This window comes from Mus musculus, chromosome 2, assembly GCF_000001635.26.
Source record: "Mus musculus strain C57BL/6J chromosome 2, GRCm38.p6 C57BL/6J".
Lineage (NCBI taxonomy): Eukaryota > Metazoa > Chordata > Mammalia > Rodentia > Muridae > Mus > Mus musculus.
Window position 1 is genome coordinate 84,863,924 of NC_000068.7, and position 26,149 is coordinate 84,890,072.

Genomic DNA, 26,149 nt, shown 5'->3' on the forward strand with positions numbered 1-26,149 from the left:
ATGTACTTACTGCCTTGCTATCTGTCTTAGTTATTTTCCTGTTGTACAGACACCATGATGACTTTAAAAAAGGAAGAGTTTGAAGGAACTTACAGTTTCTGAGGGCTTTGAGTCCCTAACTTCCACAGCAGGGAGCATGACAGGAGGCAGCCATGGTGCTGGGGCAGGAGCTGAGAGCTCACATTAGGAGACAACAATCAAGGGAAAAAGAGAGAAAGCTAAATGGAAATGGTGTGGGTTTTTGAAACCTCAAAGCCCAGTGACACACCTCCTGGAGAAGGCTATTCCTCTTAATCCTTCCCCAAGGGTTCCACCAGCTGGGGACCAAGTATTCAGATCTCTGAGCCTATAGAGGCCATGCTCATTCACCACACATTAGTGTCTAAAGGAAGTTCAGTTTCTGTCTCCCCAGGGTTTTAGACTCTACCTCACAAGCTGCCCTTTCTCCTTACAAGAAACAATGGCAAATGCTTAAGGAGGACATACTTAAGACCCAGATGTGGTGGATCCTTGAAGGCTGAAGTAGGAAGATTGCCATGAGTGTGAAACTAGCCTGGGCTACATAGTAAATTCCAGGCCAGCCTGAGCTTCAGACACACACACACACACACACACACACACACACACACACACACACACACAGAGAGAGAGAGAGAGAGAGAGAGAGAGAGAGAGAGAGAGAGAGAGAGAGAGAGAGAGGAGACATTAAAGAATGATTCAAACCTTTCTGCCACCAAGGCACATGTCTGAGGCCTGCAGAATGCAATGCCTATTTGTTGCCTCCTATTTTATCTTAAGACATCAGGCAAATTCTGAGCTGTGTTCCGCTATTTTTACATTTACTTTAAACATTAAAGGGAGGCTTTAGAATTACTCACATGTAAAGAGAACACCATCTTAAGTACTGAGCGACACTCCAGGAAGATGTGACCTTGTTTATCCCAGGCCACCACTGGTCTGTGCCTTGGGACATAAAGTCTTAGCAGTTAGTCATAGACTGACAGGACCACGGATGCCTGCTGAGAATCTGTCATCCACACCACCCCCCCTAGAGTCAGAGAGGTTAGTAATTCACTGCTTTGTGGGGTTTGGAAAACACCTAGAAAGATGAAGGCAAAGCCATGCAGTACACAGAGGCAGAGTGTTCAGGCAAGGGCAGGTAGCAATATGACTACAGAAGCCTATCCCATTGGCAGTCAGGGGCAGAAGGGATTACCCAGGTGTACTAGTTCTCTGGGATGGGTGACTTGTTAGTAGGTTTGCAGGGTTCGCATGTCAGCCTAAGGTAAACTAGCCTAGAGAACTCACTGTAGCTGGGACTAGCCTCCCATGTTCAATCCTCTTGCCTCAGCTTCCCAACTGCTGGTTGATTAGCACCACTATCTCTGACTTTGGAGTGACCCCAGTAAAAGTCCGGATCCACTCTCTTGACCCTTACCCCATGGAGGACCCCCCCCCAAATGTTAGGGCTGGAAGATAACATTCCAAATAAGCTGTGCTTCCCTGCTCGTTCTGAGTTCTCTTGAGGAATAAATAAAGAATGGCCCACCCATCTTCAAATGACAAAACTGCACGAGGTCTGGAGAGAAGTCACGCAGCAGATGGTTGCTTTAAGCAGACTCCTGACTCTCTATGTGGCCTTTTGTGCACACACACACACACACACACACACACACACACACACACACACACACAATCTCAGAATGGGAGAAATCCTGTCAGTGAGGCTGGCTAGCTCCCAAAGGCCCTGCCGGGGTCTCCCTGCTCTCTGCCCAGGACTCTAATTTTGTGAGCCTCAAGCCATCTAGTGACCTGTTTGGCATCCCACCAGTCAGTTCTCTGATGAAGGCAGGTGGTGGAAGCCCAGCGTGTGGGCGCGCGGTACTCAGTATGCCCAGCAGGCGGCGCTACGTGTTTGAGGGTGGCCAAGTAGGGGGTGGCAAGCCAGTAGGGGAACCCCCGACCACTGTGCTGAAATCCACGCTTCTGGCACCTATGCCTCAGTTTCCCTACCTCTGGTTGCTCTGCCCTTTCTCGACGTCTCTTCTTCCCAGACCCACCAGTCTTGCACTCTCTCTCAGGCCCCACGGACCCTCCGGAGGAAAGGGACTTCCACAGCTAACTCTGCGCAGCTGAGGCAGGGGCTGAGTGAGAGGTGGAGGTCGACGTGTGGACCTTCTAGGAGAGGGGTGTCATCATTGTTCCATTCCTGGGGATGGGAGAGTTTGGGGAGGGGGCTGGGTAGGGACGGAAGCAAGCTAGAGCCGTGTTTGTCGCGGCGCTGCCTAGAGGAACAGATGGCTGGGGAGGGGAGAGGGTGCCTTGCCGGGAGGAGGGGTGCGGGGGCCGGAGGATGAGGAACGAGGAATTTCGACGCCCGAGTCTCCCGGGAGAAGTCCCCCTCCTCATCTCTTCCCAGAAAGAGGGGCGGGCAAGCGCCTGTGGTTTCCCAAGGAGCCCCAGCCTCTGCCCCGCCCTTTGAGAGGTCCACCGCCCAGGGATGCGTCCCGGGCTCGCTTGCTCCTTCGGAGGGACTGGCTAGAGGCCACGGGGAACCGCCTGGGGCTCAGGGGTTAATGGGGCTGCGATCCGAGGGACGAGGGGGCGGCAGGAAGCGCTCTCTGGGTTGGGAGCGAGTTCAGGGATCGCAAACAGCTCTGGGGAAACGTGTTAATTGGAACTTTATGCAGATGAGCTGGGACTGGGGGCTGCCGGAGAGAACAGGTCAGAAGGATGCTGGACACAGCTGAATCCCCGCGGGTGCAGAGGGCCCTGGTTAAGGAGGTGACACACACGAACCTATAGATTCCTGGGATTCACCCTATAGAGGCATACTGGTCTTGAGGAATGAAACGCTTGCTCTCTGGTCCTTCTCAGAAAACTAGCGAGGGTTTGTCTGTGATTGTCCTTCTCTGAATTTTGGGTCCAGCAGTGCAGAATCTCAGGTGGCCATGGGTGGTCATACCTGCATGTGTTAAAGTCTTGCCCCCGGCTACTTCCCAGACTCATCTTGGCCACCTCCCACCCCTATATGACCTGGATCCCTCTTTTTTCACTCCTCATAGTATCTGTCTTGTGTTTTTGTTTAAACAGGATCTCAATTTCTAGCTCAGGTTAGCCTGGAACTCCCTATATAGCCCAGGCTGGCCTCGAACTCATTGCTATGCTCTTGCCCCACCCACCCTAGTACTGGGTTTACAGGCAAGCACGTCTGTCTCTATCATCCTCCATCTTTTATTTGTACCCACTGTCTACACAGAATTCTCACTCACAGCTTCCTCCATGTGTGTATGTTTGGGGAGGACCTCTAACTTTCTTTTGCATTGCTGCCTGCTCCCCTCTTTCCTCCCCTCCCCACTCACAAGATTCTCAGTCTTAAGTGCACTTACAGTAGCTCCCCGCTTGAAAAAAAAGCAGATTCCCGCACCCCCAGCTATCTGATTCAGCAGCGGTCGGTTGGTCGGTCGAGGGGGCTCAGGAACCAGCTTCCCTCCTAATCAGATAAAACGGCCCTTACCTTTGAAACACAGTGCAAAGGCTAAATGGACTGAAAAAAATAGGGACCCAGTTCCTTCTACAGCCCCCCCCCCCCCCCCCCCCCGCACACTATGGCTGTCTCTGGTGTGATGATATCTGGCCTGGAGAAGATGCCAGGTGGAAAAAAAGAAAGCGGAGGCAACAGGGAAGGGGGAGGGGAAGAATCCGAGATAAAAGGGTGAGTCTGCCCCTGGCTCTTCTCTAAGATGGCCCCCTTTCTCTCCTGCCCCACCTCAGGGTTCTCCCCTCTTTTGCCCCATCTCTACTTCCCCACTCATCAGCTCTCTACTGTTGACTTTCTGATCCACATTCTCCTCTCTTCTCATCTGTAGCTCCTGGGAGAAATTTGAGGCTCAGGCTTTTTGGAGGTGACTGGAGACAACAAAAGCAGTTGGAGCCCTACCTTCAAAACAAAGAGGCAAAGCCACTTCTAGGGGTGGAAGAAAAGAAGATGAGAAGAGACAGGGCTTGTGGGAAGATGGTGCCGACAAATACAGGCTATTTCCCCTTTCCTGCGACCTGCTGGATGCTTGCTCCCCAACTACAACTCAGTTATATCAGAGATCTCCCCCACCCAGATGTCCAAACCAACAATACCAACAAAAAGGGATATCGGGAGAAGTAATTTGCCAAGGTCACATAGCTAGGAAGTAGGAGAACCCTCTACTACCCCAAACCACTTTCCTTGAGCATAGCGATCCCAGAGTTCCCTCTCTGGCCCACTCCCCAGGAACAGTGGGATAGACAAGGGCGTCTGGTACAGAAGGAAGGAGATGGATGCTCAGGTTTCAGGACATCTGACAGGTTTGGCTGGAAGCATTAAAAATTCATAGAGAAACCTGACCCCAGCTGGACCTTGGGCCTGCCACCTGGTCTGGCTCTGCTTTTGTGGCCTTTCAAAAGTTGTTGGCCAACTTTCCCTTCTAAAGGGTCCTGGAAGCCCCATTTTTTTTTCATGTTTTATAAAAGAGCTCTCTAACAGATTAGAGATCTAAAGTGGGGAGCCAGCTGCTCAGAAAACCGGGCTGAAAACACCCTCACCCCCAGTCTGAGTGAAAGAACCTGAGAAGCTTAAGGGCTTATGAAGCTTGTCATCTGGCGTCCTTCTACTCCTCTCCCCAGGAGACTGCATGCTCACTCGGCAGTTTGTGGTGACAAAGCCTGTCTGTGCTTCCCGTGACGGCCAGTAGGGGGCAGCCATCCTCTGGGCTACTTCATCTCTGTAGTTTGAAGGGCAATGAAAAGAGCCCTGCCTATGGGCAGGAAGGTGCAGCCTCGGCTTTGAGGAAGAGCTCTGTAGTCTGTTATCTGAGGAGGAGCAGGGAGGAGTTTCCTAGTTTGGGGGAGATGAAAGAACTTTAGGGAGCACTGAAAGTAGATTTCTGGGTTTCTAGCATACCAAGCCAGGTGGCCACAAACATTCAAGCTTTAGAGAAGGCTGGCTGTTGAGGCTGGCTGTTGGCCATCAAGGCAAGGAGGTTTGAATAGCAGCTTCTTCCTGACAGAGAAACTCCTCTGATCCCCGGATGAGGTGTTTTACCTTGAGTCTGAAGGCTGTGGGGGAGCCACGATAGGTTCCAGAGTGACATAGTGACACAGTGTACAGTCTGGCCAGATGAGGTCTGGTAACTGTGGGCAGGCTGGGTTGGAGGGTGGGAGTGTAGAAAAAGCTGAGTAGAGCTGACTTCCCTTTTCATTTATATTCTAAGCATGAGGTAATGAGCTTCAGCAGGGAGGTGGTAGGGGCTAGGAAGGAGAAGATGGACAGGAGCCAGGAGGGGGGCTTGGGAACTGACTAGATGGAGGAGATTAGAGAAGGGAGGAGCTAAAGCCAACCACACTGGGTGTCTGGGGGAAAAAAATGAAGCATGCAGAATGGGGACACACTCACAGAATGTGGGAGGTGAATGGATTTTGTTTCTTTCAGGAGTCAGGAATGGATGCATTCATTCCTGGACCCTCTGGCCTCAGTTTCCTTATCAGGACATTGGTGGGGGTTGGGATACACAGTCTTGCCCATCTCTTCTATTTTGGGGTATATGGCTCACAGCTGTCAATCTGGATTGTTTGGAGAAGCTGGGGATCTGAGCTTGTGAGATTGCTGAGGGTGGGGATCTGGATGAGAGAGAGGGTGTGGGTCTAGGTCCACATATCTGAGGTGCATCTGCCTGTTTGTGGGACCCGTGGGTGGCTGGTGTGCTTACACTTGCCGAAAAGCTCCATTTTGTGTGTGTGTGTGTGTGTGCGTGCACGCGCGCGCACAAGCACGCGTGCTTGAGTGTGAGGGAGAGCTAGAGAGTGTGAGTGTGCACGTGATGGGCGTCCCTTGGTCGGTCTGGGCTAGCAGTGGCTGTGGGGCGGGGAGTGGGGAGCAGTATTGCTCTAGGCTGCTTCCTGAGGCCCTCACACACTCCTCCTGCTCTCCTTGTTCTGAAATAGCATCTGGACCGAAGGTCCATGAATATTTCACAACGATAATTCTGTGACCTGGACAGCCTGCCTCTGATTTACCAGCAGACTCCCCTCCCCTGCCCTGGCCCAGCAGCCCCTCCTCCAACACAGCTCTTTCCTAGCTCACATCTCCCTTTACCTTACCTCCACCCCCTTCATCTCCCAGTCTCCCTCATGAGCTTTCTCAAAGCCAGCCTAACACAGGCCCTTATAAGACCCTGAGCCTAGAGCTCTCCAGTTCTGACCTCTGTTCTCATTGGTCTCTCATCCATTTCACATTCTCATCTAAAGTCCCTCTGCTACAGGCTTTGGAGACCAATCCTCCCTGTGTCTACCACCTCTTCCAATCATCCATGCACATCACTGGTCAGCCTTATAGAAGTAGCTCAGTCCTGAAACCCTAGCACCCGGGTCTCTCCTGTTCTGCCATTCCCACCTCTCAGCTTACATCCTTAACTCTGGATCCTAGATCTTTTCCATCTGATGAGTCTCAAGGCTAAGCCTTGAGCCCTGCCCCCAGCCTCTTTACTTGCCCAGGAGAGGGAGCTCCCAGTCACATTGCAGTGTAAGGCAACCCAACTTGAAATCTTGGTCTCTTGATTACCTTAACCTCTTAGCCTCTTGTAATCTGCTCAGAGAACTGCTTCCTTGGCTCGATCCACCTATGAAGGCTTCTATCTCACTGGAGCAAAGAGAGAAAGACCAGATGGCTGTTGAATACTTCATATGGGGGGGCATTCAACAAAGAAGGCAAACACGAGCTGAAATCTACTTTTAGTTTCTGCTCTTTCAGTCTTCTGTGGTGTCATTGTGCTCTCCTGAGGAAGACCTGCCTTTTCCAGAGATGCCCACAGCCATATTTAGGCTGTTTGTGACCTTGGATATCTAAGTTACAACGCCTCCTGGTGGGGACAGTGGGAGCTGCATTTCTTTCTTGGAGACCTTTTAGCCAGGCACCTCCACTCCTTGCTCAGCCACCAAACACTTCAGGGCTGGTGGTAGCTGCTTCTCTTGGGCAAATTGGTGCCACCAATACACATATCCAACACCCAGCTAACTCAAGAAACAGAAGGTTTGGGGGGATCAGAATGACCTTGAGGCCCAGGACAGGGGACGTTGGTGTGGCAGGAAATACTGGTGGCTTCTCTTTCAGGTCTAAGTACTACTTCTGCTTTTGAAGTCTCTTTTTCGAGACAGGTTTTCTCTGTGTAACAGCCTTGGGTGTCCTGGCACTCTCTTTGTAGACCAGGCTGGCCTCGCAGAGATCTGCCTGCCTCTGCCTCCTGAGCGCTGGGATTAAGGATGCATGCCACCACTGCCCCGCTGCCTTTGAGGTCTTGAGGAAAAACAAAAAACAAAACAAAACAAAAAACAACAAAAAAAAATCTTACAGGAGATAAAATAATAGAATTTTTTAATAAATTTTCCCCCAAACAATTTCTTTTGATCTTCACCACACAGGGGCCATGGTGGAGAGGAAACTCTGTCCAGGCACCCTAAAAAGTGTCCTGGGTAGACTTAGGAGAAAAGTATTCCTCCCGTGTCAGGAGGCAGGAGGCTGAAGGGATCAGGACAAGCAGGGTCCAGGGGCCGCCTGGGCCTTGCTGAGACATCCCTCTGATCAAGGGAAGGAGGAGAGGCTCCCAGCGGGAGCTTTCAAAGGCTCTGCTGGTGGAAGGTGCTCTGCAGACAAAAGCCCCTTCGAGTCCACTGTGGGGCCCTTGGAGAGAGGAGCAACGGCTGCCCGGGGTGCCAAGTCCCAGCCTTGGGATGGGGGAGGAAGAGTTAATGGCTAGAATCAGGGCGAACGGAGCCAAACCACCTTACACACCGTCTTAAGGGCTGCCATACTTAAGTCACAACAGCCCAGAAGGCAAATGAGGCAGCCTGGTCCAGGGGAAGAAAAAGAGCGAGGAGGCCTAGGAAAGGTACCAGGCCGGGTCGCAAACAAGAGGCGAAGATGGAGCTGAGGCTCCTTGGGGCAGAGAAGGGGAGCGGGGCCAAGGCGTGGCCTCTTCCGTCTAAGCACCGCAGTCAGAGGTGATGGAGCGCCAGGGGCAAGAGGCAGAGCAGAGGGGTGCGCAGCCCGGCCGAGAGCGCGGGGCCACGCGAGTCTGCGGGCGCCTGGCACGCGGCCCCGGGACACGTCTGCTCGCCCCGCTGATCCTCGCCGCCGTAGCCCCCCCAGTAGTCGTCCTCGGTGGGCGCGTCCCCGCCCTGGCGCCCCCGCGAGTCCTCGGCGGGCAGATCTCGGTAGAGCGTGGACGGGTCTGCGGGGGGAGCGCCAGCCTCGGCCACGCCGTACAGGTGGTTGGAAGAGCTGTTGCCGCGGGCGCGGCTGCCCGGCCGCGTGGGCGTGGGCGGCGGGCACGCTTGGAAATCGGAGTCGCGCAGCGCGCGCAGGTCCCGGCCCTGGCGCTCGGGCGGGGTGGCGCAGGTCACGTCGGAGCTGGACACCCGCGCGCGCTGGAACCAAGCCCAGAGCGGCCGAGCGCGGCAGTCGCACGCCCAGGGGTTGGCGTTGAGCCGCAGGAACTCGAGCGCCGGCAGGTCGGCCAGCGCCTCTCCCGGCAGCGAGGCCAGGCTGTTGTTGAACAGGTAGAGGATGGTGAGGCGGCTGAGGCCGTGGAAAGCCGCGCGGTGCACGCCCTGCAGCCGGTTCCCGTGCAGCAACAGCCGGTCCAGGCTGCCCAAGCCGCGGAACACGTGCTCCGTGAGCAGCCGCAGGCGGTTCCCGTGGAGGAAGAGGTGGCTCAGGTTGGCCAGGTCCGCGAACAAGTCATCCTGGGTGGGGGATGGAAAGAGAAGAGAGTGGCTTGAGACACGGTCGGGAACTCCACTCGAGGACCTAGGGGAGGGGCAAGGAAGGCGTAATGGCTTGGTGGAAAAGTGGGAAAGGGCTCATGCATCGTATCCCAGCTGTGTAACCAAGAGGATCTCCTGCCTCCCCGTCTTGATTTCTGAGATTTCAGGCTACCAAAACAGTTTAATGTGGTTCTGGGGATCAAACCAAGGGTTTCAAACATGCTAGACTGCATCTTATCAACTGAGTCTGAGCCCTGAACTTGAAATGTACGCATCTTCTAACCTATTTCCTATGGAAAAAGCTACACAATTGAGGTCAGTGGGTCACGTTCCCCAGGGCCACAAGGGACCGAACCCAGTACAACAATGCCAGGCAAGAACTCTACCGCTGAACTGTAGCTCCAGCACCGTTTTACATTTATATTTTGCGACAATCTCACAGAAATGTCCAGGCTGGCTTTGAACTTGCTGCTTAACCTAGGTGATCCGTGAACTTGACATTCCTGTGCTTCAACCTCTTGAGTAGCTTGAATTAACACTCAGTAACACAATACCGGGTTATATCACTGGGTCTTACTTATTTAACGTTATCCCAGCGTGTGTGTGTGTGTGTGTGTGTGTGTGTGTGTGTGTGTGTGTGTACACGCGCGTGTGCATGAGGGCGTGTGTGTACAGAATTTGTAGGAGTGGGTCCTCTCCTTCCATTATATAGGTTTCCAGGATAGAACTCAGGCCACCATGCTGGGTGATTACTTTTCTGATGAGCCATCTTGTCAGCCCTCCTAGGTGAACCTAGATGCTGTCAAGATGGCAGTCAATACTAACCATCGCACAGGGATACCACCTCACCTGCCTGATTCTTAGCTTTAGAGTGTATCCCAGTCCCTGTCAGATGCTGGGAACTTCCCAGTGCTTGCTATCTGGCAGGTGTGGGGGAAGCCTGAGGAGTCTGCCTTCCCTGGAGAGGCTGATGAGTTTGCCTGAAGACCATGCTTGCAGTTTGAGAGTCAGATCATGGGTCTGTCATGAACTGACTGAAATGCCTGGGAAAAGCCATTCTATCTTCTGGTGCTTCAGATTCTTTCCGTGCAAAATGTGGTGATGAAATGGATCGGCATGTATTAAGATGCTTGGATTTTAACGTGGGCCGACATCATGTGAGTTAGCCATGCTTGTTAATTTGGCCGAGACAAGTTATTTCTAAGCATGCTTTCTCCTCTGTAAAGTGAAAACGAGTGTTTCTAGCTCTTGGGTCTGTTCTGAGGACCAATGAAGAGCATTCACACAAGGTTCAGGGGGTGGAGTGCTGGGTACAGTTGCTGCAGATAAAGTTTTGATCCAGGGATGAAGCCCACGGGCTCAGGAGATAAAAGCACCAACACAAACCCCAGCTTTTCCTTTACCTAGCTTCCAGACAAGCTGTTTAGTCCCACTGAGACCCTGTTTCCTTAGTATAGAAGGGAAGACAATTCTTCAGCTACCTGAAGGAAGGTTAGATGTTATGATGCTGTTGAGGGTACAGCAGCTAATAGAGGCAGAGTCAACCATCCATAATTCACGGTTGTCATGACAGCAGGGACTCATTTAGAATCCCATCCCATCCCATCCATTTTCCTCTAAGAGAGGTACTCTTTGGGGACTAGTTGTCCTCCTGGCAGAGTTACCCAGTGTCAACTCCACACCCCAGACATAGAAAAGGAGGGAAGAAGCTAAAGTCCCTGATGCACTGTATCACTGTCCCTCTTACACTGTGGGGATAGTCCCTGGGCTGGAGAAGTCATCGTGGGAGACATCCCAGGAGCCATCACTGACTGGGAGAACCTTGGGGTTGTGGCTCAGAAGTACAGGTATAGGTATGTCCATGGGGAGTGGACTCTGTATTTTAATTAACCAGCTTATCAGGGAACCCTTGGTGGTGAGCTGGTGAGCTATAGCTCAGTTGTAGACTATTTACTCTCAGACCCCAACCCATGTACAGTGTGATTTAGGAGGTAGAACTTAGGATCCACCCCTTAAAAGTACAGTTTGCTTCAGAGATGAAGGGTTTAACTAGAAAGAGCCAGAACCCCATTCTCCTCACCCCATGGCCTTGGGGTCCTCCCCAAATTATGGCCAGTAGATTCCAGAAGATCTGGTTTAATGGGACAAGAGCATCCCTCTCTGCTCAAGCCAGTTCACCTTGAGCCTGTTCCCCAACCCTAGTTGTGTCTCTCTCCCCCAACCCCCCACCCCCAGTGCCTGGGAAGACGGTTCCTTCCTCATGCTACCTGGGCACTTGGTCGAAGGTCTCAGGAGGGGGAGTGTGTTGAGTCCCGGCTCATCATATCCACAGCCTCCACCTTCCTGTGTTCCTCTGTGCTTGCACCTCCTCCCATATGCCTTCCGCCCTCTCTGCTACAGGAACTGAGTCTGCCAAGAACCCTCCTCTTGGCCACATTGAGATCAGTCCTCCTCAACCTTCTTGCTACCTCTGACACCAGGACAGTGGTCTCCACCCTCCCATGCCATCGCCAGGAGTGGGTGTTCAAGCTCCCAGCTGACCTGCTCACCCTAGGAGCCTCAGCCTTGTGGGTGTGCCCTTCCAGTTTCTCCTTTCCTGTCCTGCCCAGAGAGTGGAGTCTGAGTCCTTCTGCTTAGCCCCTCTCTTGGGGTTTCTCTTCAGCAATAGGAGTGTCAGCAATAGGAGGTCATTCTCAGGGAAGTACTTCCAGAGGCTCAGTGTGGGGTACAGGAGGGTGGTATCAGGCTAAGCATGACTTTGGAGCCTTGGGGTTCAGACACCCCAGGGAACCCAGATGTTTTCAACCACAGCCCAGTTTTGTATTCCAACCTACCCCTTCTGTGTTACTTAGCTAGATGTCTTGCTCCTCCCGACTCTGAGCCTCAGCCTTGGGGGTCCAGTCCCCTCCCCCAACCCAAGTTAGAGCCAAATCTCATCACCACTTCCTGGGCTTGAAGCTCGAAAATCCGGCCCTTCCTCCCTCTGCCATTAAAACCTTTCTCTGTGCATTAATAAGCTCTTGACTTTCACAGACCCTGCCCTCCCCCATCACCTTCTTGCACGCCCCCCTCCCTCTGGGCTTGGAACATCTGCTAAAGTCATTCTCTTCCATTTCAAAAACCGCATTTCTTTTACCTCCTGCCTGACCGGTTCACAGCTTTCTGTATCCATTTGGAATCTAAATGCAGCATCCCTACGCTTTCCCAACCTTGCCTGAGAGCATCCTATTCTTAACCTTGCTTTCCTCCAACCTTCCAGCGCCTGGCATTGGTACTGATCTTCTTAGCCACCCAGGCTGTGTGACCTTGGACAGCTCCCAGCACCTCTCTGGGCCTCAGTGTTGGTTTTTTTTTTCCCCCCTGCGCCATAAGTGACTTGGAGTGGCTGATTCTCTGGGTACCCTAAGCATTTGCTAATTTTGACTCAGTGAGCTGGGGAGTCGAGCTCAGTCATTCAGCAAAGCTGTTCTCTGTGTGTGCACTCTGCATTAGGCACACCCCCCCATCCCCACCCCCCCCTTCACGGTGCTTGCCCGTCCATGGCAGGTGTCATAATCATCGTCGTCAGCAGGTGATTTGCCAAGTTCTCGTTGAATGCCAAACCCTGTATGGCACAGATCCTGATAGTATCTTAATCATCAACACTATGAGGCAGATGCTATGATGATCTCTATTTGGAGACTAAACTGAGAAGGGTATCAGAGAAGGGGATCCACTTGTCAAGCACCCAGCATCTAACATGGCACATGAACTCCAGAGACAGGACGCTCAACACCTGCGCTGCAGAACCTAATAGACCTGGGCTAGTTCTACCCTGGCAACGCTAAGGTTGGTGAATTCGGGGGTGTTGCTCACTTCCACCTGCTCTGTACTCTTTCCAAGCTATCATCTCCTTTAGTCCCCACAGCACCTCCTACCCTGAGCAACAGGCCATTGTCTTTCATAGATGGGACCAGGAGGGCACAGCAAATTAGAGAGGGCTTAGATTAGAACTCAGGTCCTGCCCGAGCTCAAATACTGCTTGCAAACATCAAGTAAGCCACTGTGGTAAGCAACGGAGAGAGAAGCTTTTACCATCTGGCCACCCTCCAGCAGGCTCCGGCAGAGCAGGGAGACTGTTTTGGTTCGCCCTGGAATCCCTGGTACCCTGCATGCTGCTGGCGCGCAGTAGGTGCTCAGTGAGGAGTCTGCTGGTGAATGAACTGGCCTGGCACAGTGCCTAGCCCTCTGCAGACATTCCACGAGAAACTCCACCATGTCCATGGGCACACACGCCACATCCTAACCACGGGCCTCCTCCAGAGCCCTCGTGGGGCAGGCTGGGCTCCATCTTCAGTCACACCTGCTCCTGAGGATCTCACCGAGCCACATGTTCCTCACCTGCTTGTGGCATCTCCTGGCCTAGTTCCATCAGGCTCAGGCACTTCACAGACAGAGGCTGTCTCTTCTCTTCTCTATAAAGGGCCAGGTGTGAAGAGGCTTCCTCCCTCTGACACCCGGTGCTGCACAGGCCAAGATTGTCCAGAAAAGAAACACGGATCCCAATCCAGAAGACCCCAGTGACCACCTAGGGGTTCAGTAGGGCTTGGGCCTTAGCTGACACCAGGCACAGGCGCTGCTTGTGTCCCGAGGGTCAAGAGTTAATTTATTCAACTCTAAGCTATGAACACTACTCCTTACCTTACTTGCATCTCACAGCCTGTCTTTGTGGAAGGCATCCCTTACATGGCTCCCCACCAGGAAGAGGAGATGGAGACTTAGAGAGGGAAGGCACCTTCCCTGAAGTCAAAAGACTGAGTAGCCTCTAGATATTGATAAAGAGGTCAGGATCTTAGGAGCAGTAATTAAAACAGAATCAAGGCCAGCAAGTTGGCCAGTAAACTTGTCTGCCGCCACGCCTGACAACGTAGGTTCAATAGTTGGGAAGAAGGAAGAGAGTCCCAACTCCCCTGAGTTGTCCTTTCCACAAGTACGCCACAAGCATGACGTGTGCACCTACTGCCCGATACAAACATAAAGAAATGTAATTTAAAAATGAAAAACAAAGACCAAACACCCTTTATCAGAAAATCTGAAATCCTATAGCCTCTAAAATCCAAAGCTTTCAGAGCAGCAAAATAACATATCACCACTAGTGGAGAGTTCCCCACCAGAAAAGTTTGTTTTGAATTATGGAGTTTGTATGAACTCTCTCTCCTTTAGGCTATGAGGCCAGGCGTATAAGAGATGTAGGTGAACTATGTATATAGGAGACATGGATGAGCTATGTGCTTGGACTTAGGTCCCGCCTTCACAAGAACTCATTGTGTGTATACAAATCTTCCGAAATCTGAAGCAAACACATCTGATCCCCAGTCCTTCAGATCAAGGGTACTGAGCCTGTAACAATTAGGCGCTTTCATCTGAGAGTGTAGCCTGTGCTATATATCTTTCATTTCAATACTGATGAACCTCCTAGATAAACATCACTAAGGTGTCAACTTAGGGATGTAGACAAGGTGATGGAAAGAATAGTGATTCCTAGAACTCAGGAATCAGAGGCAGGAGGATTAAGACATTCAAGGTCAGGGCTGGAGAGATGGCTCAGAACACTGGCTGCTCTTGGAGAGGACCTAGGTTTGATTCCTAGCACCCAGATGGCAGTTCACAAGAACCTGCAACTCCAACTGTGGGAGATCTGACTTTCTCTTCTGGCCTCATCAGGCACTGTGCACATGTGGTGCACAGATGTACACCCATACACATAAAAAGAAATCTCAGAAAAAGAAAGAAGGGAGGAAAGGAAGAAGAGAGGAGGGAGAGGAAGAAGAGGAAGAGAGGGAAGTAGAAGTTGAAGTTCAGTGTCATCCTTGGTTACATAATTATCTTAAAACAAAAGCAAAAACAAAAACCTATCAACAAGCCACACACAAAACTAGCCAAACTAGCAGAAACTCCCAGCCTACTTAGTTGTACTTTGGGGTACTAGCCCTGAAAAGTATGGCTGTATCAGGCAGGTCAAGTGTCAGCTCTTCCTCCCCTGGCTGTGTGGTTGCAGACACTTCCATTCTGTGTTCCTTGGAGCCAGCTCTGTCCCCACTACCAGGCAATCTGAAGCTCAGCTTGGTGGGGAGCCTAGTAAGGGCCCAGTCACAGGGACAATGGCTTCAGAGACATATGTCCCACACAGGCATGGGATCCCCAGTGCGCACTATGGTGAAAACCCCTGCCTGCAAAGGCCTTGTAGGCCTGAGATGAAGTGGCTGAGTGGACTCTGCAACCGTGGTTCCCAACAAACTCATTAAGAAGAGAAATAGAAGGTGTGGCTTGAATCCTATCCATGGCCCCAGAATAATCCTTAGAGTTGACCCAGATCTCTAAGATAAAGTTCAAGCTGGGGCACATCCCTGAGACCAATGTTAAATAAAGCTCATTTAAAAAAAAACATGGCATTTTAACAAGCGTTTATATAGCTCTTATATATGCCAAGCACTATTCTAAGTGTGCTACAAATTATTCATGCATTTAGTGCTTACAAAATCCCTGGGTGATGGATGCTCGTATTACTCCCATTTCACAGACAGGAAAACTTGAGGCCCAGGTTTGAAAATTGCCACATACTTGTAAATGGTAGCGTTGATGCCTGCTCTGCCCGGGACCCAACACAGTGTATACTTACTATGTATGGCCTGCTAAGTTGATTGTTGTTATTCAGCAATAATGAGACATACTATTCCAGTCACTACACATTTTTCTGCCCGCCCCTTTCTCCTTCTGAATACTGTTTCCCAAACTGCTATATTTATGATACTGCACACTACAGATGCTCAATACATTGGTGAATTATCATCACTATTATTGTGAGGTGAATCAGGCACACTGATGACCAAGCCCAGGTTGAGGAGAAGGCAGGGCCTTCTGTGTCAGGTCGGGAGTACCCCTTTCTAGCCAAAGCCTCTGCTCATAGGGAAATACCCTCCTGGGTTTTTGTTAGGAGGGTGTGTTTCTGCTTCCTGGGGAAGTGAGATGTGAGGGTTTAACGGCTAGCCAGCCAACATCACAACAATAATAAATAATAATTAGATCAATAATAATAATAACAAATAACAATTATTCTTTTCACTCCACCCCCCTGCCCCAGCTACGCAGTACAGTTTTACCGGAGACAAGGGGTTTAAGGGACAGGATCTAGAAAGGGTGAGGTTTTCCCTTGTGTGATCAGGGAAGAGTGTGACTTCAATGAGACAACCCCCCTCCCTAGCAGTGGCCCCACCCTTTGTCCAGCTTGCATGACAAGTGGGAGGGCTTGGGGGTGGATGAGAAAAGATCATGCAAAGGCCTCTGGGCTGAGGCTCTCGGAAAAGGAGAGATCTACAGACTTTGGGGAGTGTGCTGAGTGGGTGCGTGAAGGGAGACAGACAGAAGAGGCAGAGGGAGACATACATACGGGGGAGGCGAGTCAGGAGACAGGCAGCGAGGGACAGACCCACAGGCAGAGGCGAAAGGGGGCTAGAGGGATACGGGGGACGGGACGGGACGGGACAGACACCGAGAAAGAAGACAGAGAAACAGGTAGAGGGAGATGCTGAATCAGGAAAGGTGACAGGAAAGGTGACAGGAAAGGTGACAGGAGGGGTACTCAGGTCCAGAGAGAAAGAGGAGGAAGAGACCTAGAGGAGATGGCTGGCTCACCTGTAGATGGAGCAGGCTGTTCTCCTGGAGGTAGAGGTACTGTAGGCTGACCAAGCCTCGGAAAATGTTGCCAGGCAGGCTGCTGAGCTGGCAACGATACAGGTGTAGTGACTGCAGCCTCTCCAGACCCTGGAAGGTGTCGGGCTCCAGGGAGCGCAGGTGCCGGTTGTCACCGAGGTCCAGTTCTTCTAGGGCCTGCAGGTGGCGGAAGGTGCCAGGGTGGATGGTGGAGAGGTTGTTGGAGAAGAGCCACAGGGTGAGCAGGTTGGGCCCAAAGGTGCCTGGCCGCAGTGAGCGGATGAGGTTGTTCTGCAAGAAGAGTCTCTGTGTACTGGGTGGCAAGGACAGCGGCACTGAGGAGAAGTTGTTGGCCTGGCAGCTCACGGTGGGCGGGGAGGAGTAGCAGGTGCAGAGCATAGGACAGCTGGGGGTCACGGAAGGAAGGGCCAGGAGTGTCAGCAGTAGGCAGGCTGAGGCAGGACCTGTGGGGAGAGCATAGTGAGGCTGGGTGGGTGGGCGGGGGCTCAGGAGGCCTGGCCCCCTCCCTTCACATTATTCTCTAGGTTTCTTTGAGGTACATAAACCTCAATTCTCTTTTTTTCCCTCTCTCTCTGTCTCTCTGTGTTTTCTTCTTTTTGAGACAGGGTCTTATGTAGCCCAGGTTGCCCTCAAATTTAATGTTTAGCTGAGGATGACCCTGAACATCTGATTCTCCTGCCTCTACCTTCCTAGAGCCAAGATGATATATGCCTTGTGCCTATATTCCTGAGACAAGAACCCCACCAACTCAGCTACAGTCAGCTGCAAGACTGAGACTGTGCAAGGCAGAGAGAGACATAAAGCAGAGGCAAGCCAGAGAGGGACAGGTAGACAGAGGCAAACAGGGGTTAAAGACATCCACAGAGAGGTTTCAAACCTCTTTTTTGAGAGCTAGTTTGTCAAGAGTGGATGCTTGTATTACAGCATGGAAGAGGGAGGGCTCCTCTGTCATTCACCCTGTCCTTTGTCCTCTAGTCCTCAACGAGCAGATAAAGACGGAACCAGCTTGACTTCAGGATCCCCAAAAGGCCTCTGAGGTTTGCCTAGGGAGCTTTGCCTGGGGAGAGGTGGGCCCGAGCCCCCAAACACTTGGTGGGTTTTGTAGACAGCACTGGGAAGTGTCTAGCGTTGTTTGTGGAGCAGGCACCCTTTATTTTCTGGCTGTTTTCACTGTTGCAGTATTCAGCCTTGTTTAGAGTTGGGGTCAAAAGTCTAAGACTAGGGTCAAGGTTCCCTTTCCTTAGTACTGAAGCCGGGCTGGGGATTCTATGGGATAGGGACAACCCTTTTTAGGGTGTTGAACGACAGCACTGCCTTCTACCCACCAGATGCCAGCAGCACCCTGCCCCCAGTTATGACAATCAAAATGTCTCTAGACATTGCCAAATGTCCTCTGGGAGCAACACCAGCCTACTCGAGAAAGCTAGACACTAACTTGAGACCCGTCGTGGCTAGAAGGCCTGTAGGTGGCAGGGTGACCCACACCCTCTTCCCTCTCCTTGAAGGCCTTGGGAGACTCTTAGTCTTTTCCACCTAGGAAGTGGTTAGAAGGCAAGGCTACAGAGTCAACTCAGGCTCTGCTCCAAGTCTCCTGTAAAGTCCTTGTTACGTTTTTCTGTTTTATTTTTGTTTGTTTGTTTTTTTCCCAAAGTAACTTTTGCAGTTTGAGCATGGGCTATTCTTCTTACACTACAGACAGGAAAGCAAGACTAAAGTGTGGGTGCCTGTGTTTCTCTGCCCCAACAAGCAGCCCGGAGCTCTAGCTCTCAATGCTGCAGATAGAGGCTCCAATTGGAATTTCCTTGGCCTTAGTTCTATCAGAACTCCCAGAAAGCTTCTGAGATTTTCCTGGGAAGCTTTCTCTGGGGAGGGGTGAGCCACCACCCACAAGGCTAGGAGCTATTCTTTTGACCTCAGAAGTTAGAGAAAGGAAGGCCTGGTTTGGGGGGGGGGGTCCCCATGGCTCAGGGGGTTGTCTAGCTGAGAGGTGGGTAACTTTGAGTGCCAGATCTCAAAGGCTGCAAACTGAGGTTTGAGCGTGAAGTTTCCAGGTGCTCTGAGGTGTCTGTGAAGGAGTGCCTGTGATCTGGGGCGGACAGTGTCAGACAGGTGCTCACTACTGAAGGTGCTAGCAGCCTGGTAGGCAACATTGTATCAGGCAAGCATCCCTGTATCTCTTCCCGGGGAGCTCCATTGACAGTTCCCTGTGCCCCTGGGCAGGGTGCTCCCCAGCTCTTTACTTTGAGGCTCTTCCCAAGGCCAGCCCAGCCCGACTGTGTGTGCCGATGGCCCTTCCTGGTGCCTGAGTGAGCGAGCATGTGCTGGCGGCCCTCTGCGTGTGTGAGTGCCGGCCCCGTGCGTGTGTAGGCTGGGTGTGATGTAATATTCAGTGACACAGCGCGGCTGTTCCATTCGTTCACACCACCTCCGCGTTTCTCGGTCCTTCTCACCCCTCCCCCGTGCGGCGGTTCACGATTACTTTTCTCCTGAGTTTTTCAGAGCCACGTGGGATGGAGGAGCACGTCTCTCACCCCTGATCTTACTGAGGAAGGAGTCGGGTGTGGAAGTCCGGTGTGGGACCCTGGGTGGACTCCCCAGCCCTGAGGGCTGGTGTTTAGAATTGGAGATTTCAGAGCTGGGTAAGGCTCAGTCAGGATGACACTTGTATTTCAGAGAAGGCAAACAACTTACCCAAGGTCACACACTACAAAGTGGAACAAGACAAGGGCCAGAAAAAGACTGGCCTGGTGTCCACTAGGGCACCCTTGTTCCTGTCAGTCATCCTCTGAGCTCCGCCTCACTAAGGACTTTACACCAAAGGAAGCCAGATCCTACTCTGATCCTTTAATCCCACCCCCATCCACAAACTCAACACAGTGTTGAGCAGGCAGCACGGTCAACCTCCCCAACCCCCAGGATTATATGGGGCGCTTCCTCCAGCCTCCACGGCTGGCTGACTGACTGCTATCCCAGGAGAGAAAACAGGAAACCCAGATGGCGACTCTCTTTATCCCCAGGTCCCAAGCGGAGGTCAAGCTCCTCAGGGGCTGGCAAGTTCCCTCACATATCCCCACCCCCCACCCCCCCCCACCCCCGCAAACTCCCTGTTTGGCTCCTCACTCATCCCGTGCTCCTCCCTGCCTCCCTGCGCTCCTGTCCACACCTTTCTCTCAGCGGGATTCACTTCCCTCCGTGTCAGTGGTATTCCCTGCAGGCCCTTTGAGGAGGGACCCTAGAGGTGGGGGGCACTCCATGGCAGCTGCTGCGTAACAGTGACTCTGATGCCATTTCTGGCCCTCGCTGCCGCGCGCAAAGCAGCTGTAACCCAAGGAGCTTCATCCATAATTCAGGTTGCGGCTCTCACGGAAGGCAGGGGGGAGAGGGAGGGGGAGGTGGTGGGCTCTGGGCTTCTCTGCCCCCAGGCAGGATTGGAGTGGGCACTCCAGGCAGAGGCAAGGTAGGGGGTTGGGAGAGCACCTTGTGCTCCCTCTGCTCTCCCTCCTCCGCCCCTAGCACCTTCCCCTTCTCCCACATCCCCTCCCTAAGGCCTGCTTCTCACACCTCTTCACAGCCACTCCAGGCCCTCCCCTGAGGTCCACAGCTATACTCTAGGTTCCCCAATGCATGTCCTGGGCAGGCACAGTGTGTCAGAAGTGGACGGGGGATCCTCAGCCACCATCTAGAACAAATCTTCGTGAGACAAGAAATCACTGAGGGCTGGAAAGGAGAAAAGTGGGCTTCCGGTTGGTAGAACCCCTTTCTGTCCTTCTCAGAATCTTTGGTTTCTTCCCTTCCTTGCAGTCAAGGCAGAGGGAAGCCTTTTCTGCAAGCCTCCCTCACCCTCTGTTAACCCCCTAACATGAATGGCGTATGGGACCAGAGAAGGACTCAATCTACTCTTGAGCCCTTACTGCATGCCAGTACTCCATTTATGCATGCTGCCCTCTTTATCCACAGAACCCAACCTGTCATGGCCCCTGGGGAGATCAATAGTACAAAGGCCCCAACCTTTCTAGGAAGGGAAGAAGACTTCACTCTGAAGTCCAAGTGTAATGTGGGACCCAGAGCTGAAAGAGCACACACTGGACTGTGGACCAAGGACCTGCTCTGACCTTTCTTTCAGAGTCCCCTTCCCCCATCATACCTTCTCAATAAGATATGCTGGCCTAGAGGTAAAGGGAATATAGGTACTGTGCCCAGATGCTCAGTCTTGGAACAACCACAATACTAGCTGTTCAGGGTCGGGGGTCAGGGTCACGGGGTGGGGGTGGGGACAGGACAGGATGGACATAGGCTCTCTCCATAGATTTCCACTCCTAGGTTCCAGGCTCTGGTTACTCTAGAGCACAGCACAATTGAGAGTCAAGAAGAGGTGATCAGTGACCAAAGGCATAGCCAGATCTGGCCACAGGAGGGAGTGGAGAGAGACTACAACATGATATTGATCCCCGGAAGGCTAAGGTACCCAGAGCCAAAAGGATCCATTCACCAAGGGATCATGGTCAAAGCCCAAGGGCTGCCAGACCTTGGAGTACCCAGGATCTGAGATAAAGTTCTCAGCTTGTGCCAGCCGTTAGGCCAGAGGCCCCTGGGAATAAGAAACTTGAGGAGGAAGGGGTGGGGGGCAGTGTCCAAGGCAGGAACCAGGGTGCACCATAATAGGGCAGAGATGTCCCAGTAAAAGTAGACAGGCCTCTAGTTGTAGAAAGAAGGTGCTGGGTCCTAAATACAAGCACCATCTGCACACCTCAAACGCTGCCTCAGAGAAGAGCCAGGGGCCTGCCAGGCAGATGCTGAGGGGGCAGAGGGTGAGGAGGTGGGGGGCCTTGGGAGTGGCAGGGGGGCGATGGCATACCAGTGACGCAGGGGCCTGAGGAGGCACCGATGCAGGTGACTGGAGGCTTTAAAGCTGCTGCAAACAGCTTCTCACTCTGCCAGAATGTAACACCCCAAAATAAGCAGCTACTGTGGGGCGGCAGGATCCGACGTCGGGGCTTGGAGATATAAATGGCAGCGCTGAGGCAGCCCAGGTACCCACCCCAAGGAGGCTGCCCCCCACCCCCACACACAAAGTGCTCACGCTCCTTCCCTCAGCTCTAACCCAGACCCCGAGCTCAGGGTCCTTTGGACTAGCCCAGCAGCTACTCCTGAGAGAAGGGCTATACCAGGCAGGCGCTTTGGAATGGAGAGCTTCCCACGTGGAAGTGGTTACCAGAGCCTCTTTGTCTACTCCCTGGGCACCATCGCTTCTCTTCCATCTCCTTCTCTGGCTTCTGTTGACATCCTAATCCGTCTCAAATCACTCTACCGCGTAGGGATCCCGGCCCCCACCCCTGGTGACCATTTTCCTGGTGTCTGAGTCTTACATCTATCCTTCCTCACTAGCTTCCGCTGGTTTCTAGTCCTCCCATCCCCTTTCCATTCCAATCTCCTAGAGCCCCAGTCCTCACCCTTCCGGTTATCTCCCCCCCCCCCCCCGCTCCCCTCTAGCTTTTTATGCCCCTGTACACCTCTCTCCTGAACTGGTCACCCTCTCCTCCCTCTTCCTTGGTCTTCCCCTGGACCCCAGTTTCTGGTCGTCTAACCTTTATGCCTCCTCCTACCCCTCCTTTATCCCGCCCCCCACCTCCTCTTTCTCACCCCCACCTCCCTAGACACTTTTCTCATCCTGACTCCCCTCCTCCCTCCGACCCCTACCCTCCCCGCCCCCAGTCTCCAGCCCACACCCTTGGCTGTCACTCAGTGCTCGGAACTAGCCTCCTTTTAGCCCCTCCATCTATGCGACTAGGCAGGGCCATTGGGGAATCTCTCTCTACCCCCTTCATTCCCAGGCAGACCCCTACCCACATGGCTTGTCTTCCCAGGTGACTGGAAAGTGCTGAGACACCGGGCACGAGGAGTTGCTGAGTCGGCGCTTCCCCAGCCGGCCCGAGTCCTCAGCGTCCCCCCGGAGCAGGTGGAGCCGGGACAACAGAACCTGAGCCTCTTTCTCCTCCTCCCAGCCAGCTCGGTCTGCCCTCCGCGTCCCCCCTTGGTCACGAGCTCCCCGCACATTCCCGCAGGCTCCAAGCCCAGTGCCCTCCTGCGGCTGGCAGCTCTGGGGGCGGAGGCGCCGCTCCCGCGCTAAGCGGTTTTTTGCTCCCTACCCACCCCACCCCCTTCACTGCCCCACCCTCGTGCCCAAGGAGAGGGGCGCCTCTCTCTCTAGTGTCCTCCCGCCGGCCGGTGTCCCTACCTTGCAGCAGGCGCCGGAGCCCGGGCAGCATCTTGTCTCGACGATCGGGGGAGGGGGCGGCGGGGGGGAGGGCACTCCCACTCGCTCCCTTATCCCGCCGGACAGACGGCGGGGACTCCGCGGGGCTCCGTAAGGACCCGGGGAGTCCCGGGCTACGTAGCGGGGCTGCGGAGTTCTACCCTGCGCCCCCCGGACTCCGTGCCTCGGAAGGAGCCATCGGCCCCGACGGGACGGGGCGGGGCACGACGGGATGGAAAGGGCTGGGTTGACCCTGGACACCCGGTGTCCGCGCCCCTTCAGCAGCGCGGCCCCGCAGGGAGTCGGTTAGTCGGTCGGTCCGTGCGCCCCGGCTGCTCGCCGAGGGAGAGTGGGGACAGCGAAGAAGCGCTCCCCCCCCCCCCCCATTCCCGCACTCGCTGGCTCCTCCCTCGCTTCCCGGCCTGCCGGTTTAACCCTTTGCTGGCTACTAGGAGGAGGGAGTAGTTCTCCATCTAGACCACTCAGTCTCCGGCCCCCTCCCAACCTTGGGAGATCGGGAAGGCTGTGTTCCCGTAGCCTCTGCGGCGCCATGCCTTTAGAGAAATCCCTTCTTGGTGTGTGTGTGTGTGTGTGTGTGTGTGTGTGTGTGTGTGTGTGTGCGCGCGCGCGCGCGCATGCAGTAGTGTTAAGTCCCCTCCCCACCCCCACCCCCTGACTTGTTCAGGGTGAGGATTTCCCAACTTTCCCAGAAGATATGCAGTTTCAGAGCAGTTTCCCACTCAGCGCCCCTCCTCCTGCCCTGCCCTTCGCGATCGTTTGCGTCCCTTAAAGACTGCAAAATGTCACGTTTTCTTTTCTTCCTAGACCCTCAGGGCGGTTTGCATAGCTATAGGACCAGTGTGTCTAGGAGTTCGTGTGAGCAAGTGTATGTGCGCGTGCTCGCGCGCGCAGACGCTTGGGCAGGTGTAGCTGAGTGCTGGCCTTTTATTCCTGTCGGGAACCAGGACCAGGGCGGGAGTACTAGTGTGTGCTCGCTGGTTTCTGCTCTGGTTGAGCCACGCGAGGGCTGTGTGAAATTCTGCGCGCTCGAGTTCGGGATGGGAGGAGAAGGGAATAAATGTTCAGGTGTGTTGTATGTACCTTAAAGCTTTTTACAAATGGGTGTAAGTTTGAGCGTGCGTGCGAATTGTGTGCGTGTGTGAACGCGCGCGCGTGCGCGCGTGTATTTACGTGATATGTCCCAAAGGGTATGATTTCTTATCTCTCGCCAGAGGGCAGAAGAGGATCCAAAAGTGGTAGCAGACTGCTGGTTCACAAAAACTTCTAACCCTCTTCTTACCAAGGGGCGGATAGGGGCCTCATAGGGTCCCTAGACGCCTCTATCCTGGCGGAGTCAGCCAATCCCTGACCTCAGCGCCTTATTTTAAAAGCCTCAACGCCTTTCGCCCTAGTCTTGGTCAGTCCAAGGTGCCTAGTACACGGTTTTTGATAACCCCCGTATGAAGGGAGCCGCTTGGGGAACTGTCGCCAAGCGGCGCACGCGGGGTTGGGATTGCTGCAGTGGTGCCTACGGCGGCGGTGCCAGGGCCATCTGGATGCAGTCGGACCCTGCCTGCGAGTGGAGCGGAGGAACCCTTAGTCCAGGCACGGGCTCCTCTTCATACCTGTGCCTGGGTCCAACGCTGTGCACGGCATACAGTCGGCGCTTTATATATGCTAGTCTCATTCTTCTCATTCACTCCACGCACCTTTTATAATCTGCCATTCTTCTCTCGTACTCATTCGATTTCTCTCATTTTCTCCCCCAACTCTTATTCATATTTTATGATCCCCATCTTTAATCTCTATTCTCTTGTGCGCCGCCTTTTAGTTTCTGTCCTTTCCTCCCCAAAGATGAGATGAGTATATCTTCTGTCTTCATTGGTTCTCTTTCTCTCTGTCTCTGTGTATGTGTGTGTGTGTGTGTGTGTGTGTGTGTGTGTGTGTGAGAGAGAGAGAGAGAGAGAGGGGGGGGGGGAGAGAGAGAGAGAGAGAGAGAGAGAGAGAGAGAGAGAGAGAGAGAGAGTCCCAGCCTCCTCTTGGCCTCTCCAAGTCCGCATGTGTTTCCTCGCCTCTTTGTCTCTACTCCCTTCCTCCCTTTCATCTTGTTTCTTGGCTGGGCTGCGATGTTGGTGGTGGTAGCTGCTCTCAGACTCTTGCACCTCATTCTGGAGTGCCCCCTGGTGGTTCTATCTTACGTTGCTTCCGGGGCTCGCAGCTTGGCAGTCCCTGAATTTTCTCTCCTGCTTTTCTCTTTTTCCAGGTCAGATAGAAACAGAAAGGGGCATATTTGGGTCTCCTCTCTCTGGAATAGAGCCTTGATTTTCCTTGGGTCCTACCCTGTGCAGGGCCCGCTCCTGGAGCGTGCGCGAGGGTGTGGGGGGGTGTTTAGTGCTGGAGGGGGCGGCGGGGAGGGAGTGTTGGGGGTAGCAGGGTGGGATTTGGCGTCCTTCCCCGGAATGAGCCGCGGCACAATCTGTCGCTGGATTTGTTTGCCGAGCTGCCTCCGGAGCGCAATGGGGCTGGCTCCCGGGGAGCGAAATATCACAAGATGCGGAGACAGACGCTGAGGGGCGGGTGGGCGGCGGGCTGACTCAGGTGTGCTTCATCGACTCCCTGGGCCTCAGCTCTTCTGAGAGGGGTGGGAGGGGACACTGGCCCCCAGCACAGGCAGACAACCAAAGCTTGGAGGGGAACCCCATCCTGGGATGAGCTGTGTGGGGAAGAGGGTCCTCAGCTCCAGGCCTCTCCATCAGCCCAAGTTGGGATTCCCTAGACAGCCACAAGCTCTCTAAGCCACCGCCTTGTACAGGTGTTCGGGTTTCCCATGGTTATCTGTTGACTCACCACTCGCTCCTCTAGACTGCCAGCGTTTTGAGGGCAGGAAATGCTTCTCATACAGTGTGTCCAACAGGTGCTGAGCAAGGCTGTTGGACCGCTGGCTGGTGGGTGGGCGGATGGCTAGTAGCGGTTTCCCAGAATCCTGCTGTGCGTTTGGATTTCCCTGTGGGCTATTCCCACCTCTTGCTTCTCCAGACATTTACTCTTGGGGGCCCCTCTCCTTGCACTCTGACAACTCTCTCTGGATTTGAGCACCAGCTTTCTCTAAGTACCCCGGCCCATTCACTCTCTTCCTTACACTCCCTTTACTCATTTGTACATAGAGAAAGTAGCATTCATCAGGTTACATAGTCTCCAGCTCCCAAGGCAAGCTGGCCTCATTGCTGTTTCGAGGTCTTTTTTTTTTTTTTTTTTTTTTGATACGGGCTGACCCATTAGAGGCAGACCTCGTGATGGGTATTTTCGTTTGTTTGATTGTTTGTTTGTTTTGTTTTTGTTTTTGTTTTTTGGCAGCGAAATGTTTGGAGATCCCAAGAGGTATACTGATGGCTC

At 53.4% G+C, this 26,149-nt stretch overlaps 1 protein-coding gene across 6 annotated transcripts; it reads right to left on the reverse strand.

The window, feature by feature from the left end:
- Positions 1-7,373: 7,373 nt before the first annotated feature.
- Rtn4rl2 (reticulon 4 receptor-like 2) lies at positions 7,374-24,718 on the reverse strand. Of its 6 annotated transcripts, XM_006499593.3 has the most exons (4): positions 22,347-22,367; positions 21,359-21,497; positions 16,465-16,946; positions 7,374-8,772 (listed from the first exon to the last, which is right to left on the reverse strand). In XM_006499593.3, the coding sequence occupies exons 1-4, from the start codon at positions 22,350-22,352 to the stop codon at positions 8,023-8,025; spliced, it is 1,377 nt and encodes a 458-aa protein (XP_006499656.1). In that variant the 5' UTR covers positions 22,353-22,367; the 3' UTR covers positions 7,374-8,022. The 6 variants fall into 6 exon arrangements, with proteins under 6 accessions (XP_006499656.1, XP_006499657.1, XP_006499658.1 ...); XM_006499594.4 differs by lacking the exons at positions 21,359-21,497; positions 22,347-22,367 and adding an exon at positions 24,466-24,718; XM_006499595.3 differs by lacking the exons at positions 21,359-21,497; positions 22,347-22,367 and adding an exon at positions 24,382-24,427.
- Positions 24,719-26,149: the final 1,431 nt, after the last annotated feature.

Coding starts and splice junctions, on each gene's coding strand:
- Rtn4rl2 (XM_006499592.4), bottom strand. CDS start 22,557: ATGTGCGGGGAGCTCGTGACCAAGGGGGGACGCGGAGGGCAGACCGAG. Junction 16,947..22,346: donor TGGGAAGACAAGCCATGTGG/GTAGGGGTCTGC, acceptor CTCTCCCCACAG/GTCCTGCCTCAGCCTGCCTA. Junction 8,773..16,464: donor ACAGCCTGCTCCATCTACAG/GTGAGCCAGCCA, acceptor TCCCCCACCCAG/GATGACTTGTTCGCGGACCT.